Source organism: Equus caballus, chromosome 2 (assembly GCF_041296265.1).
Source record: "Equus caballus isolate H_3958 breed thoroughbred chromosome 2, TB-T2T, whole genome shotgun sequence".
In the NCBI taxonomy this organism is placed as follows: Eukaryota; Metazoa; Chordata; class Mammalia; order Perissodactyla; family Equidae; genus Equus; species Equus caballus.
This window is the reverse complement of record NC_091685.1, coordinates 6714573-6731358: the sequence shown is the minus strand read 5'-3', so window position 1 is coordinate 6731358 and position 16786 is coordinate 6714573. Positions and strand designations below refer to the sequence as shown.

Below are 16786 nucleotides of genomic sequence, written 5' to 3'. Positions count from 1 at the left end.
TGCCTCATAAACATCCTGTGCTGCAATCTCCATCTCGGAATCTGCTTCCCAGGAACCCAACCTGCAACAGGCCCTCCATCCTCTCTTCGCCTTCTCCGTGCCACCCCTTTGAGGGAACGTTCACTCATTCATCTAAAGTTTGCAGGCACCATTCAGCCGACAAAGTTTCGCATCTATTTTTCGATTACTCCCACTCTATACTGTCTAGGTGCGTCAGGAAGGGAGGCTGACGCACTGAACAGATGGAGAAACTAAAGTCCAGAGAGGTGGAGTGACCAGCCTAAGGCCACTGAGCTAATTAGAAGCTCAACTCTCAGATCCATATTTTCACCTCCCTTTCGCTACTAAGTCGCCGCATCCTGGAACAAGAGGGAGCCTCACTGGCGCGAATTCTGGTCTCAGTGGTCAGAATCCTGGAACCATGGCTCTCGCGTCCCGGAAGGGGCGCGGAGGCCCACGTTCCCGCAGTAAAGATGGGGAAACTGAGGTCCCGAGCCTGGCGCTCCACCGCCCGCGGAGAAAGGGAAGGGGGCGCGTCCTGCCTCGCGGGCCGCCTGGCGCCGGGGCCGCCCCCTCCCGCCCCCCGCGCCGGGTCCCCCCGCCCCGTCTTTGCCCTCGCGACGCCGCCACCCCGGGAGCGAGTCATGGTGGCTGCACTGGTGGCGGCGTGGCTGCTCCTGGCGGTCGCGGCCGGCGCGCAGCGGGAGCAGGACTTCTACGATTTCAAGGCGGTCAACATCCGGGGCAAGCTGGTGTCGCTGGAGAAGTACCGCGGGTCGGTGAGTGTCCGCCCGCGCGGCCTCGGCGCCGCCCTGGCCGGGCCTGATGGGGGCGCCCCGCGGCCCGGGACCCTGCCGGGTATGGCTCCGAGGGGGCTCGGGCCGCCCGGCAACCCTGCACTGGCGCCCCCCTCCTCCGTCCCCGGCATCCCCCCGCGGCGCGGCGCCCCCAGGTCTTGCGCCGGTCTGGCCCGCGACTACGTGGCACAGCCCCCGCGCTCAGTGAAACCCGAAACTCTCGCAGCCGGCGCCGATTTCCCTCCCAGCGACTTTGGGCTGCGGGGTCGGACCTCTCCCAGGGGCTGGATGCCCCGGCCCAGCCTTTGTCATGCATGGGTGGGAATAGGAACTCTTGCATCCTGCGGCCTTTGTCTCTCCTGTCCCTAGTTTCCGCGTCTGGGAGTTGCTGATAGAGTTCAGTGAGGACAATGAATGTGCAGTGCAGAGGGAGTTCTCGTTTAAGATGCACGGGGACCTTACACAGATCATCCTTTAGAGATGACACTAAAGCTCAAAGAGGGAAGGCATTTGCGCGGGGTCACACCGCGCTAGACAGCACAGAGCCTGGGGGAGAACCGCCCGTCTGTCCGTGGTCTGCTCGGGGCAAACTCCTAAGATGGCTGCTCAGGCTGAGATAGAAGAGTCATCCAGGCTAATTGCTCCCTCCTTACCAAGAAGGAATCTCAGCTCGGACAGGACTTCAGAGAGGAAGTGTGCTTGGGTGAGTCTTTGAAACAAGAGTGAGTTTTAGCAAGGCCAAGAAGAACATTCCGGACAAAGAGAACTGTCCATGCCAAGGCTCAGAAGCGAACAGCAAGGAGGGTGGTGGAGGGGTGGGGGACTTCAAGCAGTCATTCCTGGAGTATAAAGCATGAGGCCAAGAGGTGGAAGGATGAAGCTGAAGAGGAGAGGGAGGGACCAAGAGGAGCCTTGAACACTACGTCCAGAGGCCCAGATGTTGCACTGTGTGTAATGAGGAGCCCTCCAAGCCCACTTCTCAAGATGGACCTGGGGCCACAGTGTGGGACCAGTGGGGAGCCGGTCTCTAATGGACAGGTGGGCCCAGCGTCCAGATTTGGATGGACCAGGCACAAATGGCTGTCAGCATTCTTCTCCCTGGAGCAAGGCCATCTTTAGTGAAGAACGTACTCTTCTAAGCCTTGAAATTCTCAATTATGCTGGGAGTCCTGGGGGCAGTAATCCTTGTCCTGATTGTCCCCCAAGGTATTGTGAGTTTCAAATGAGATGACAGTGTGGAAGCACTTGGTAGAGTGCTCTGCCCCTGTGTTTGGTGGGCCCCCCTGGAACCTTATCCAGGACTCAGGACAGAGAGCTGATAAGAGCAGGGCCTACTCCTACTCAGGCCTCCTCTTCCCTCCAAAACAGCTGGTCAGAGAGCCCCAGGTTTAGCGCTTGATCAACTCTGATACTCATTAATTCATTATTTATTATTGAGCACCTACTGTGTACTAAGTACTAGGCCGGGCCTGAGGATACAGTGATGACCAAAACAGACGAGTTTCCACTTTAATAGGGCTTATATGAGGTGGAGAAGAGACAATAAACAAGAAACAGAAAAATGAACAGGGTAATTCCTGTAGCAATAAGTGCTAAGACAAAAATAGAACAAGGTCTATTTGTTTTTAGAAGTAGTAAGGCATCCAGAATGTGAGGAACAGAAATCCTGGAGAAAAATGACCTAGAAAAGTGATGCCAGAATTCTGAGTGTTTTAATACTCGAGGTCATTGGTAAATCCTAAAAAGCGTGGGGGCGAGAGGCCAAGAAATCAGTCAGAAAGAAATTGAAAAAAAAAAAGGGAACAAAGTCACACAGCTACTGAGTGGTAGAGTTAGAATTCAAACCCAGGCAGTCCGGAGGCTCTCGATGCTCTGAGTTTGTCCCACCTAGGTCTGCCACTTGGTCATTCATTCACCATTCAAATAGTTACTGGCTCATTATATGTATTTTACCACAATTTTTTTAAAAATTGAGAAAAAATTACTCACTCCCACTACATGCCTGGCACTAGGTCCAGCCCTGGAGACATAGCCATGAGCAAGGCTGTATGATTTGTGCCCTCAGGCTAACTGGGAAGACAGTCGTGTAGATCAGTGTTGAGGATGGATGAATGGTGACCACTTGGGAATGTCCTTGGCTACGTGTGGGTTATGTACACGTAGGCCTGAGTCTAGGGGGTGTATGTATGATTTGTTTGATTCCTTCTCTGTGCACACCCGAGTCTGTATCTGTGCTTGTATATGTACATAGGTAAATTAACTGTGTGTATTTGGGTGTGTCTGTCTGTGTTTTGGTCACTTTAAGGATAAGCTTTTTGGTTTCAGGCATAGACCTAGAAGCAGGATTTCTCTCCTTCCAGAAGAGTGGGCGGACACACAAGATGTAGGTTAAAAATAAGCAACCTTTAATAGTCTCATTGCCTAGGGATCCAGCAGAGAAGAAAGAGGAAGACCCCTAACCAGGGAAGGGAGGTAAGGGTCCCACTTTCTCACCACTACAGGCAGAATATGGCATATGCTGACGCAAATGGGGGAAGTTCTAACAGCCTGTGGCCCCAGAGAATGGGTCCTTCCTCATCTGGTGGAGGCAGGTTGAGGGAGTTACAGCTCAGCGGTTCTCAATTGGGGATGACTTTGCTCCCCTGGGGACATTTAGCAATGTCTAGAGACATTGTTGATTATCAAGACTATGCATCTAGAAGATAGAGGGCAGGGATGGTGCTTGACATCCTACAATGAACAGGACAGCCCCATCACAACAAAGAAGGATCCAGCCCAAAATATCAGTACCGCTGAGGTTGAGAAATGCTGTCTAGCCTGAGCAGTTGGTGCCTGTCCATGTCCTGGGTCCCAGGCTCCTCCTAGGAGGTGGCCCTCTTTATGGAGCCAGCTGGTATAATCCCAGCTTTTCTAAAAAAGTGGCCAGAGAGATGAGGCTGGACTGCCCAGACACAGGACAAGACTTAAAATCCGTTAGTAACATATAACTAGAAGCTAAAAACACAGCATTGATGCCAGAATTCTAATTGCAGTATTATAATCAAGTTCTGCCCGCTTTATATTTATCACCAAAAGGCAATAAATAAATTTATAAATACATTTGTATAAATAAAAAATTTGTTATAAGGAAATAATAAATTTAAGGGTTAGTTTAGTGATAGAAGAAAGTGGTATTTGTTTGCTGGAAGGTCAGAAGCGAAAAAGGATTGCCCTGGGGTCCTTGGGGTCCGTTTACCAAGAAAACCCGTGTCTGTCTATGCAGCTGGGCGTTCACTCCACGGCTGTATGTCTCCAGGGCTGGAGCACACATGTGTGCACACTTACTTATTCATTCAGCAGATACTTTCTGAGACTCTTCTATACATCAGACCCAGGGGTGAAGTGGACACCTGCCCTCAGTGGGTTCGTGTTCTAGAAGGGAGATCTACACGTGTACAGGCAGCTACAGTGTAGAGCGACTGAGTCAGAAACTGAACCCAGGTCTGCCATTCCCCTCCCTCACATCACCTCCTGTATGAACCGCTCTCTCTATGTGCCTCTCTCTGTGAATGTGTCGTGTGTGTTTGTGGGCATGTGTGAGGTGTGCTAATGTACCGTTGTCTCATGGGGTGTGTTCATACCCATTTATGAATACTGTGTGCTTATTCTCATGAATGTTCATGTATGTGTTTGCACACATATCTGTAAGCCCCTGCATGTTTGATTTCATCTGTGCCTGTGTGCGTGTGTTTGTGTATATGTGAGAGCATTGCACACGTTTACATATGTGTACATGGTCTTCGTGTATGTATGAGAGAGAGCCTTAATTGCTGAGGGTCACACATGTGGGCGTGTCCAGACATGTGCAAGTGCATGCCCCTTCACTGTGTTGCGTGTCTGTCTGAGTTTTGTTTTTGCCACCCAGGTCTCCCTGGTGGTGAACGTGGCTAGCGAGTGCGGCTTCACAGACCAGCACTACCGAGCCCTGCAGCAGCTGCAACGGGACCTGGGGCCCCACCACTTCAACGTGCTTGCCTTCCCCTGCAACCAGTTTGGCCAGCAGGAGCCTGACAGCAACAAGGAGATCGAGAGCTTTGCCCGCCGCACCTATAGCGTCTCTTTCCCCATGTTTAGCAAGATCGCAGTCGTCGGCACTGGAGCCCACCCTGCCTTCAAGTACCTGACCCGTGAGTCTTGATCTTTTCCCTCAGGTGGGTGAGGCCGTGCCTCCCTGGGCAGTAGAAGCCATTGGCTGGTCGGGTGACCTGGGGCCCCTTCCGGATCCCTGCATGGACTGATGCTCTGTTCCAGCACTAATCTTTGGGGAGGAGGGGTATTCCTGCCTAAGAATGTCTCTAGCCCTGCTGCCTTGCGGTTCTCCCTCAGAGTCCTTCTCGCAGACTTCGCTGAGATCCTGTTTTCAAATGCAGGCGCTCCTAGAAGGAGACTGGGCCCTCAGATTTTAGTCAATGTGAGTTAGTTGAGCTTATGGACTTAGGGTGGAAAAACCAAGGCAGACAGGGGATGCCACATGCCTGGAGAAGGCTGACAGGCATCTCCTGGCCTGAGTCAGAGGCAGTCTGTAGACCACAGGCGGGAAACCTTCTGAGCTAACATACTAGATCTTAATATTTCAGAAATAGATCCCTCCTCCAGCCCAAGAAGCCTCAGAGCCTCAAAATAGGGTGCTGAGCCAAGCTTGTCATTGTGGTTCTGTTTCCTCCCTCAGGCCTTTCTCCGCCTTTGGGGGCTCCGTTTTTGCCTTCTCTTAGTCTCTGCTTCTGGTTGCCTTCATATCCCTCACCTCCGGGGCAACCCATTCACTCTTGGAGGAGTAAATGAAAAAACAACAACGTAACAAACAAAAGATCCTTTACTGAGGCAGATTTGAATTTTGCTCTGGGGGTCAATCCTAATGTTTGCTTTTTCTTCCTGTGTGTTTTTATTCGTTCCTCCCCAGTTCCCATAGTTATAGATCAAACCTGGCCGTGCTTTAGAAGCACCTGGGGAGCTCTTAAAAATGCATTAGCCTGAGACCTACTGAAGCAGGGCCCAAGAATCTGTTTATTTTAAGCACCCGACCACCACCACCATCGTGATTCAGATGCAACCAGTCCATGGACTAACGTTTGGAAACCATTAAGGTTTCATCAGAGAATAGGGTGTAGCCTGTGCTCTAGTTTGAAGTCGCTAATAAAGGAAGATCTGATATGCTTTATCAAGCACTTCACAGAATCCTAAAGCAGTAGTTCTCAACCTTGGCACCACACTGGAATCTCCTGGAGAGCTTTTCAAAAATACTGATGCCTGAGTCTTACCCCCAGAGATTCTGATTTAAGTGGTCTGGGGTGTGGACTGGGCATGAGGATTTTGAAAAGCTCGCCAGTTAATTCGAATGGAACCCCTGCTTCCACGGAAGGGTGGACACTGAGAGTGGAGTTCCAGGAGAGGGTGTGCAGGGAAGCAGTGTAAGGAAGTAGCGGCTCTCCTTCTTCCTTTTGCTCTAGAGACTTCCGGGAAGGAGCCCACCTGGAACTTCTGGAAGTACCTAGTGGCCCCAGATGGGAAGGTTGTAGGGGCTTGGGATCCAACCGTGTCGGTGGAGGAGATCAGACCCCATATCACAGAACTTGTGAGGAAGCTCATCCTGAAGAAGCGAGAAGACTTGTAACCACGTTCCCTCTTCTCCCACTGTCCCCTTACCCCCATCTTGCATGGGTGACCAAAGCAAACTCAAATGGTGCTTCAAAGGGAGAGTCCATTGACTCCTTCCTCCATTCTTATCCCACCTACCCCACCACTCCTGTGAGGGAAAAATTCTAGTATTTTGATGATTTGAATCTTAGAGCAACCAATAGGAGCCCCTGGCCACTGAGAGCTCTTGACTCGTGAATCACCAGCCAATAGGAACCTCTAGCCCATGAAAACATGTGGCAAATAGAAGTGTATCAAGCAATAATCTACTACCTGTTAAGAACTCTGTAAAATGGGGCCAATTCCTACCTCACAGGGCTGTTGTGAGGATTAGGACGAAAGACTTATGAATATGTCTGGGGCAGTGCCAGCTCAATAGGAGACATTCAATAAATGTTTTTTTTGCATATAAAACAAAAAATAACTTGTGATCAATAAAAACTTGCACCCACATAATTTCCAACCAATGAGAATCCAGGCCAAACATTTATTTGTTGTTGTTCTTTTCCTGTGTATTATGTTTTTAATTACAAAAATAATGCAAATACATTGTAAGATAATACAGGATGCTCTAAAATGAAAATGAAAATATCCCCCTCATTTTCTATACTCTCACTCCCTGGGGGTAAACACAATTGTCAATTTGGTACAAAGCCTTCTATGCCTTTTTTTGTGTGTGTGGTGTATGTTTTTGAAAAAGATTAGCCCTGAGCTAACATCTGCTGCCAATCCTCCTCTTTTTTGCTGAGGAAGACTGGCCCTGAGCTAACGTCCGTGCCCATCTTCCTCTACTTTATATGTGGGACGCCTGCCACAGCATGGCTTGACAAGCGGTGCCATGTCCGCACCCGGGATCCGAACCGGAGAAGCCCGGGCCGCCAAAGTGGATCATACGAACTTAACTGCTGTGCCACCAGGCTCGCCCCCCCCCAAGCCTTTTTTAATCAAGCTAATCATTATTCCCCAAAAATAATTTACTGACCAAAAGTACACTACAATAGAAAATGGCAAAGGATATGAATAGATAATTCACAGAAGACTATAGATGGCTAATAAGGATATGAAAAGATGTTCAGCCTCGTTCCAGTTGGAAAGATTTTTTAAATGATAATACCCATTGTTGGTAAGGATGTGGGGAAATGGGCTTTTGCATAAACTGTTGGTGGGACAAGAAACTGGCACAAGTTTTTGGAGGGTGATTTGGCAATATCTTTTAAAACAAATGTTCATACCCTTTGATCCGTCATTTCTCCTACTAGAAGACTCCCAAACTGTGCAAATATATATGTACAATAATATGTATGTAGACTGTTTGTAATGGTGAAAATTGGATGCAACTCTTGTGCTCATCAATATGGCCTGGTAATAAATTATGGTACAGATCCAAATGATACACTACTGCAGTTATTAAAATGAATGAATACGATTTCTCTATGCTACCAGAGAAAATCGTCCAAAAGTGAAAAAGGGCAAGTTGTAAAACAGAATGAACACAGGCACACGCACAAAAAATCCAGTATAAATAAGTATAATATTTTTATTAAAAATGTACAATGTTAAGGGAGGGGGAGAGGAATATAGACCAAACTATTAATGGTGGCTGTCCATGAGGGGTGGGGTGGGATAACAGGAGTCATTCACTTTCTTTGTTAAGTATTTCTGAAATGTTTGAATTTTGTATATAAAATATATGTTTCACTTTTATATAAATATAAAAAGAGGCAGGTAAAAACTGAGGTTATGGGCAAAGTCATTGATCACTAATTCATTGGCCAATAAGAATTTCATGTCTGCTCTTTCAAGGTCACTCTTCTGGAAGAAGGAGACTCAGATTCAGGTCCCGGCTGTGCCCTTGACTCACAAACTAAGCAAATTGTCCCTTTCTGCTGTCCTCCATTTTCCCACTGGACAACGAAAGAGTTCAACTGTGCTTACAGTTCTTGCAGTCTGCCTTAATTGTCCTTCTCAAAAGCTGCCAAGAGTAAATGAAGGTTCTCTGTGGGCTGACCATAAGCTCCCCTGTAGTGGGCTCCAGCCTGCCCTTGCACACCCTGCTCCAAGCTCCAGCTCTGCATATGCTCATGTGTGCACCTGCGCGGGCGTATGCACACATTCCTCCCCCCCAAACCCAGCTATCACAGAAATTTTTGTGGCGGACATCTCAGAACCATACTCTCAATGGACATCTCTGTGACTTTATCCTCCTTGACCTGTCAGCCACATCTGACACTGCTGACTACACTCTTCTCCCTGACTCACTCTCTTCCCTTAGCTTTCATGCCCCCATTTTCTCTTGGTTTGCCCCCGTGTCTCTGAGTGCTCCTTCCTTCTCAATGTCTGTTGATGTCTCTTCCTCCTCTGCTCACTCCTTCCCTGTTGGTCTTCCTTAGGGTTCTAGGCTGGTCCCTTTGCTCCCTCCATACTGTCTTCTTCCGTCATCTCATTTTTTCTCATCGTTTCAACCACTATCTACACTCTGATGACGCCCAAATCCACACTGACTCATATCCACCTGCCTACTGGGCATGTCTACAGACACCTCAATTCACAGTGTCCAGAACTAAACTCAGCATCTCTCACTGACACACCTGTTCTCCCTTCCACCCAGCCTTCACAAAAGCCCCAAGCCTTTCCTTTCACACACCATTCCCTCGCTCACTCGCCACACTATTCTCATGGTTTAAGCAACTGCCCTCCCTTCTCTCCTCAGCACCGTGCCTAGCCCTTAGCAGATTAAATTTAATTATATGGTAAGCAGTTTGAGCACCAGCTCCGTGCTGTCCCTGAAGAGACCCCATCTGGAAACCAAAGACGAGCAAACAGTTTTCCCCAGCAGTTTAGAGTACAGCTGAGGATTTTGCACTCCTTTATTCCTATAGGCTTTATCAGCTTTCTGCTGGCCCCAGGGCCCTTCTCACGCACAAGAGTCCCCTAGGAACAATCTCACTTTAAATCCTTATAAGCTGTTACCTTAGTCATTGTTTAACCAGTATCTGCTAACAACTTAGTTTTAAATTAATCCTTTGGTTGTCGGCTAACACTTGAGTAGTTAATATTTCCTTTTCTATTAACACCTTAATTATTTTCTAACACTTTACTTATAAGCCAAATACTTCATTAGGTTATATCTTAGTTTAGCTATTTGCCAAGCCTTAATTATTAATCAATATTTTAGCTGTCTGCTTAAATCTTATTTCTGATCCCTTAGCTATCTGCTATTAGTGTAGAGTACATTAATAAGCCAGAGACCCCTAGTTAGGAGTTTGGGGAGGGGGTCATTTCTGGCTGCGGATATGAAAAAGGCCTTTGTCTTTTGCTGGGCTCTCCTTTTACCCTCACGTGGTTCTCATTCAACATCAACTGGTCCCAGGTCCTCAGAGAAAGGGAGGTCTCATCCTAATTGCTTATTTACTTCTCTGAGCTGGGCTGGACTGTGGAGGGAGGAGAGTGTGATTATGAGAGGCCTTCCTGGAAAACTGGTTGGAAGAGACCTTCATTCATCAAGAAATCTTTCTTGAGCATTGCTTATTTGTCAAGTTCTGCACTAGGTCCCAGGGATACAGCAGTGAACAGAACCTGCATGTTCCCAACTGTCATGACGCCTAGAGAATAGTGGGAAAGACAAACATTAAACAAATAATGACACCAAGTGTTATGTAGTTACAATTATGATAAGCCCCAGGAAGAAGTACAAGGAGCCATGAGCATATATAGAAGTGGCACTGGACCTATTCTGGAGTTCAGAGAAGGCTTCCCTAAGGCATGACATTTAAGCTGAGCGCTAAAATTTTAATAAGCATTAAGGGAAAGAAGTTGGGAGGTCCTAAGCAGACCGAGTGGCTCAGGCAAAGTCCCTAAGGAAGGAAGATACTTGATATGATGGAGCCAGTGCTGCCTGGAGCCAGGATCATTCAGGGCCTTGTGGGATCCAGGTAAGAAATGATAGTGACCTGACTTAACATGACAGAGCCTGTCTTCAGTCCCAAATCTGAAGGCAGAGGCCGACACTGAACTACTGATAGAAGTAGGCTGCTCTGGGGGCTGCCCGGAGGTCGGGTCACCATGGAGACACCTGAGGAAGGCAGGCAGACCTGAAACCTCCCAGCTCCAGCAGAGCCAGCCTGGGGGGCTGCTGGAAGGGATTGCCGAAGCCCAGGTCCCTGTAAATCACCAAGCTACTTGCACAGATTCCTGGGCCCCATCCAGAGTGATTACACTGCAGGTGGTCAAAAGGCCATTTTCAAGAAAGAAACACTGCCTTAGGTGTAACAAAAGACTCGGCAGCTTCCTCTCCCTCTCTGCATCTCCTGTAGTCCCTACATCTTAGCCATCACCTATGACTTTTACCACTTTGTGTTAGGATGGAGATTTGGCAGCTGTAACAGGAACCCAGAGTAAACACAGTCTTAAGTGAAATAAGTTTATTTCTGTCCTATGTAAAAACTGGACTTTTACTCTGCTCCATGAATTAGTCAGGGGCTCAGGCTCATGTCTCCGCTATCCCTAGGATGTTGCCAACATCTACATGATCCAACATAGCCAACTACCCCAACTCTATTCCTTTAAGGGCATTACACCACATCCTACAGGTTAAAAGAACTTAGTCACATAGCTATATACAGACATAAGGATGACTAGGAAATGAAGTTTTTATTCTGTATGGCCATGTGCCCAGATGAAAACTGGGGCTTCCATTACCATAGAAGAAGGGGAGAACAGATGTTGAGGGGGCAGGGACAAATAGCCATCTCTGCCTTACGTCTTAACATCTTTCAAATCTCTCCCCTTTCCTTCTTCCTGCTACCACTATCCTAACTCAGGATTTATCATCCTTACAACTCATCTCCTTGGCCCCAACTCCCTCCTCCAATCTTTCCTTCACATTGCAAGCTGAATGATCTTCATAAAAGCAAATCTGAGCATATAACCTCTCTGCTTCCATGTGCCCTCTGCCCTTATCCTTGAAATAAAGGCTTGGTTCCTTACTCTGTCATTCAAAGCCCTTGTGCTTCATCCTCCTCCATTCCTTACCTTTGGAGTTGCTGCAGCAACACCAAACTGCTAGCCACGTTCTCTTTCACTCCTTCCTCCCATTGCACAGGTGGAAATTCTCTTCCTTTCCTTGCTATTGCTGTATACTTTATCTCCATTGTATTCATTGAGCATAATGAATGCCTGGCCCATAGTAGGTGTTCAAAACGCATTTGTTGACTGACGTCATCGTCATCATCTATGTCTGTTTCTGAATGTCCCAGGGACTGTCTGAGTCCCTGCATCAGCTAGATTCCCCCTGACCTGAAAGGCTCAAGTCCTCCCACAGAAGAGGTGACCAATCTCAGTGAGATGGGAAAGCCCAGTCAGAAGGCCCCTTCCTCTAATCCCTTGGAATATGATTGCTCCCCTGCAATTGCTCCAGTTGATCACATGATCAACTGACCCCTGCTCTTTGTTATCCAGAAGGAGTCCCAGGGCCACATCCCTGGTATTAGTGACAATTGCATGGGACATACTTACTTACATTAAAAACAAAATTCATTGTTTATCTGAAATTCAAATTTAACTAGCCATCCCGTATTTTATCTGGCAACCCTAATCCAGAGTGGAATATTATGCAGTAGAGAGTTGAACTGGATAGCCTCTAGGGTCCCTTTGACTCTAGGAAACAAACATTCTAACTCTTCTGATTTGCCTTGTTCCTCCCAATGAAAGCAGGAACTCTTCTCAGGATTAAAGTAGAAGCTGAGAACAATAGTTAATTGGCTAATCAACATAACAAATGACAATCCCCCCTGACTAGCTGTGTAACCTTGGGACAGTCACTTAACCTTGCTGACCCTCCGTCGCTTCATCTAGCCAATAAAAGGAAACTAAGATTTTACTGATGAGTGCTGGACGCTGTGCTGGATACTTCTGTCCAAGTGCTCTCTCACCTGGAATGTTCAGACAGGAATGCATGAGAATGTACAAACTCTGTAAGTGGAAAGGGCTCTAGCAAATATGAAATAGTGTTGGCTGATGTGGCATCTGTCTGCAGCTGAGTTCCTTCCCTGGCCCTTGCCAGGGGAGAAGCTTCCCTGCTTGGTCATATTCTAGAGGAAAGACATTGTCTAGGACTCCAGAGTGGAGAGCAGTGGTTCTTAACGAAGGGTGATTTTGCTCACCAGGGGACATCTGGCAATATCTGGAGACATTTTTGGTTGTCACAACCGGGGATGGGTACGACTGGCATCTAGTGGGTATAGGCCAGGAATGCTGCTAAACATCCTACAGAGCACAGGACTGTCCCCTCCAACAAAGAATTATCTGGCTTAAATCATCAATAAACTGAGAAATCCTAGTCTAAAATATTGCAAAGCAGGATTCATATCCCAGCTCTGCCACTTAGCAGCTGGGTGACTCATGAGCAAAGTACTTCACCTCTCTCTCTGGGCCTCAGTGTCCTCTTCTGGGACTCGGGGATATTAATAGCACTTACCTCATAGGCCTATTGTGATGATTAAGTGACAATACGCCCACACAGCACTGCAGTGCCTGGGACATAGTAAATATTCAGTAAGTGATAGTTCTTCTTGTCCTTATTAGGTATTACTGTCTTCATTTAAAAGACAGGAAATTGAGGCTCAGAGAGGGGAAACGACTCGCCCAAGGTTAAGAGAAAAAGCGGTCCTAGTCGTGGGGGTGACAAACTTCACTAAGGGTCTTCTGAAGACAAAGGCTGCAGTTTTCTTCTGTGTGGACCTAACAGGGGACATACTCTGCTCTCAGCAAAGTGGAAGGAAGAGGAGAGCTAAACTTTGCTGAGTGCTCACATACCTGTATCATGTATAGGTACGACCTCCTGTACATATCATGCCTTCCATTTTACAGACGAGGCTAAGTGAGAAATCCAAGATCTCCCAGCAAGCCAGGTGCCAAGTAGCAATGGGAATCCTGGGTGACCTGGTATCCATCCTTGCCTGTCCCTCTATTCTCTGCTTCCTGGACTCTGGTAACACTCCAGCAGGGACACAGAGGTGAGGGCTGGACACCCTGATCCTGGGAGAGAGCCCGACATTCACATTAGGGTCCAGAAGTCTTGGAGTAAATTCCAGAAGTGGCCGATCTCAGGCTGAAAAAGAACCGCGAACATGAAAGATGCTTAATAACATGTAAAGTGCTGGACTCATGTTGAGATCAGAGAAGGAGGTTGGCAAAGGTGATGTTTCCTTGAGCTTTGGAGACCAGCAGACCCAGGGCAAACCCCAGTTTCTTCCACTCCTGAAAGAGTCCTTGGGTGAGTACCTTAAACTCTCTGAGTCTCAATATCTTTATAAATATAAAACACTCATATTTCAGAATTATTTGTTCATTTATTAATTCCTTCCTTGAGGCAGGGTTGACCCATATGGCCATGCAGATTTTGAAGGTGTCCAGCAGAAGGGATAAGTGGGAGCTGAAATCTAGCTTGAACTCTAATTGCCAAGCCTTGCCTTTGGCAGAGGGCTACATCAGGTGAGAGGAAGGGGCACTTTTTTCTGATCTGCACACAAAGGCACACGAAAGAACAAATGTGGCACAAGGCAGCAGCCCTGCCTTTGAGAACCAGGCCCTAGTCTGAGTGTGGTGAAACCAGGGCTGAAGCAGGTACAACTTCTGTCCTAGAGCACCCTATAGTCTGAGGCTGTGATTTCTAAGTGAGATGATGGCACACGGAAGGTGCTCAACGAATGGTATATATACAGTCAGGACAGCAGATGCTACAAGAAAAAATGGTGCTCTGAGAGTTGGTCACACAAGGGCTTCCTGCAGGAGGGATTTCAAGCTGGACCTTGAATGGTGGAGAAGATTTAGATAAGCAGAAGGGTGGAATGACATGGGCAAAAATTTGAGAGAGGAGGATCCTCTCCCAGGTCAGACTGGCTGACTCAGAAGTTTCTTGCAGGAAAGAAGAGGCACAGTTGGAGAGGTAGGGAGAATTTAGATTTTAGAGGTCAGACTGGAATCACTGGGGCTATTTCAACAGCTCAGGTCAAGCCTTCAAAGGATCTCTCTGTTGATAAGTGTGTGGTGGGAAAGAATCAAGTGCAGAGAAAAAGGAATTGCACAATTCTGCCTCAAAACTCAAAAGAATTCTCAGGGGCCGGCACTGTAGCCAAGTGGTTAAGTTCACATGCTCCGCTTTGGCAGCCAGGGTTTTGCTGGTTGGGATCCTGGGTGCGGACATGGCACCGCTCATCAGCCCATGCTGAGGCAGCGTCCCACATGCCACAACTAGAAGGACCTACAACTAGAATACACAACTATGTGCCGAGGGGGCTTAGGGGAAAAGAAGGGGGAAAAAAAGAAGAAGAAGATTGATAACAGATGTTAGCTTAGCTGCCAATCTTTAAAAAAAAAAAACCCTCAAGGGGCTGGCCCCGTGGCCGAGTGGTTAAGTTCGTGCACTCCACTGCAGGCGGCCCAGTGTTTCATTGGATCGACTCCTGGGTGCGGACATGGCACTGCTCATCAAACCATGCTGAGGCAGCGTCCCACATGCCACAACTAGAAGGACCCACAAAGAAGAATATACAACTATGTACTGGGGGGCTTTGGGGAGAAAAAGGAAAAAAGTAAAATCTTTAAAAATAAATAAATAAATAAATAAAAGAATAATGACATGATCTGACTTCAGTTTAAAAAAAAAAAAAAACCCTCAAAAAAATTCTCTTTGACATTATACTGGAGATCCTAGACAATGTAATAAAATAAGAAAAGAAATAAAAGACATCTACTGGAAAGGAAAAGTAAAACTGCCTTTATTCATGATATGTTGTCTGTGAATAAATTATGTTCTTTATGTTAACATAAAAAATCCTAAGTAGTCTCCAAAAACCTACTAGAACTAAAAAGGAAATTTAGCAAGATCATAGAATACAAGGTGAGTATACAAAAGTAAATTGTATTTCTATACACTAGCAATGAACCATTGGAAAATCCTGTTAAACTGTCATTTACAATATCATCAAAAATAAGAAAAAGGGATAAATTTTACAAAATGTGTTTACAACATGTACACTGAATAGTATAAAATGTTGCTGAGAGAAATTAAACAAGAACTAAATAAATGAGGAGACATATCATGTTTATGGATTGGGAAACTCAATACTAAGATGTTTATTCTCTCCAAATTGTTCTATTGAGTCAATGCAATCCTAAGCAAAATCTCAGAATAGTTTTTGGTTTTTTTGGTAGAAATTGACAAGCTGATTCTAAAATTTATACGGAAATGCAAAGGACCTGGAAGCACTAAAACAATTTTGAAAAATAAGGACAAAATTAGAGGACACTACCCGATTACAAGATTTACTTACGAAGCCACAGTAATTAAGACAAAGTGGTATTGGCCTTTATAAAGGATAAATCCAGATTAACGACATAGAATAGAGGATCCAGAAATAAATCCACACATATATGGTTAATTGATTTTTGAAAGGTGTCAAGTTAATTCAACGGAGAAAAGATAGTCCTTTCAAAGGATGATTTTGGAACAACTGGATATCCCTGTAAAAGTGAACCTCAACCTCTGCTTCACGTCACACACATAAATTAATTCAAAATGGATCACAGGCATAAATGTAAAAGCTAAAGCTGTGAAACTTCTAGAAGAAAATACAGGAGAAAATCTTTGTGATCTCCAGGTAGGCAAAGATTTTTTTAAGATAGTACCCAGAAAGCACTAATCTTAATAGAAAGAAGTGATAAATTGGACTATCAAAGTTTTAAATTTCTGTTTTTCTAAAAACACCTTTAAGAAAATGAGAAGGCAAGCCACAGACTGGGAAAAAATATTTACAACAATATACACAATAAAGAATTTGTATCCAGAATATATAAAAACTGTTACAATTCAATAAGAAGATAACTAAATTTAAAAATAGGCAAAACAGACATTTTGCCAAAGAAGATAGATGAATGGTTAATAAGAACATGTAAAGATATTCATCATTAGTCATTAGGAAAATACAAATTAAAGCCACAATGAGATATCACTTCGCACCTATAAGAACGGCCAAAATGAAAAATACTGACAATACCAAGTGCTGGTGAGGATGTAGAGCCCTGCCTCTTCTTCTGTTTGTTATTTTCATTGAGATAGAATTGACATAAGCATTATATTAGTTTCAGGCGTGTGAGCCTTGCCTCTTATACGTTGCTGGTAGGGTCGCAAAATGGTACAGCCACTCTGGAACACAGTTTGGCAACTTCTTATAATTAAACACACATCTAATTCCACTCCTAGGTATTCACTCAAAAGAAATGAAAACATACATACCCCCCAAAATGAAAGCACATAT

The 16786-nt window shown here is 46.0% G+C and overlaps 1 protein-coding gene across 3 annotated transcripts; it reads left to right on the top strand.

Annotated features, from left to right (window-relative positions):
* The first annotated feature begins 236 nt into the window (after nt 1–236).
* GPX7 (glutathione peroxidase 7) lies at nt 237–15184 on the top strand. 3 transcript variants are annotated; one of them, XM_023629970.2, is made up of 3 exons: nt 237–779; nt 4702–4963; nt 6284–7858. In XM_023629970.2, the coding sequence occupies exons 1-3, from the start codon at nt 474–476 to the stop codon at nt 6445–6447; spliced, it is 732 nt and encodes a 243-aa protein (XP_023485738.2). In that variant the 5' UTR covers nt 237–473; the 3' UTR covers nt 6448–7858. The 3 variants fall into 3 exon arrangements, 2 of the variants coding, with proteins under 2 accessions (XP_023485738.2, XP_070104062.1); XR_011431093.1 differs by having other exon boundaries at nt 334–2003; XM_070247961.1 differs by lacking the exon at nt 6284–7858 and adding an exon at nt 14905–15184 and having other exon boundaries at nt 357–779.
* The last annotated feature ends 1602 nt before the right edge of the window (nt 15185–16786 follow it).

Excerpts from the sequence above, each read along its gene's own strand:
- GPX7 (XM_023629970.2), top strand. The coding sequence starts at position 474 with ATGGGGAAACTGAGGTCCCGAGCCTGGCGCTCCACCGCCCGCGGAGAA. Across the intron at positions 780-4,701 it reads TGGAGAAGTACCGCGGGTCG|GTCTCCCTGGTGGTGAACGT; the intron begins GTGAGTGTCCGC and ends TTTGCCACCCAG. Across the intron at positions 4,964-6,283 it reads TGCCTTCAAGTACCTGACCC|AGACTTCCGGGAAGGAGCCC; the intron begins GTGAGTCTTGAT and ends CTTTTGCTCTAG.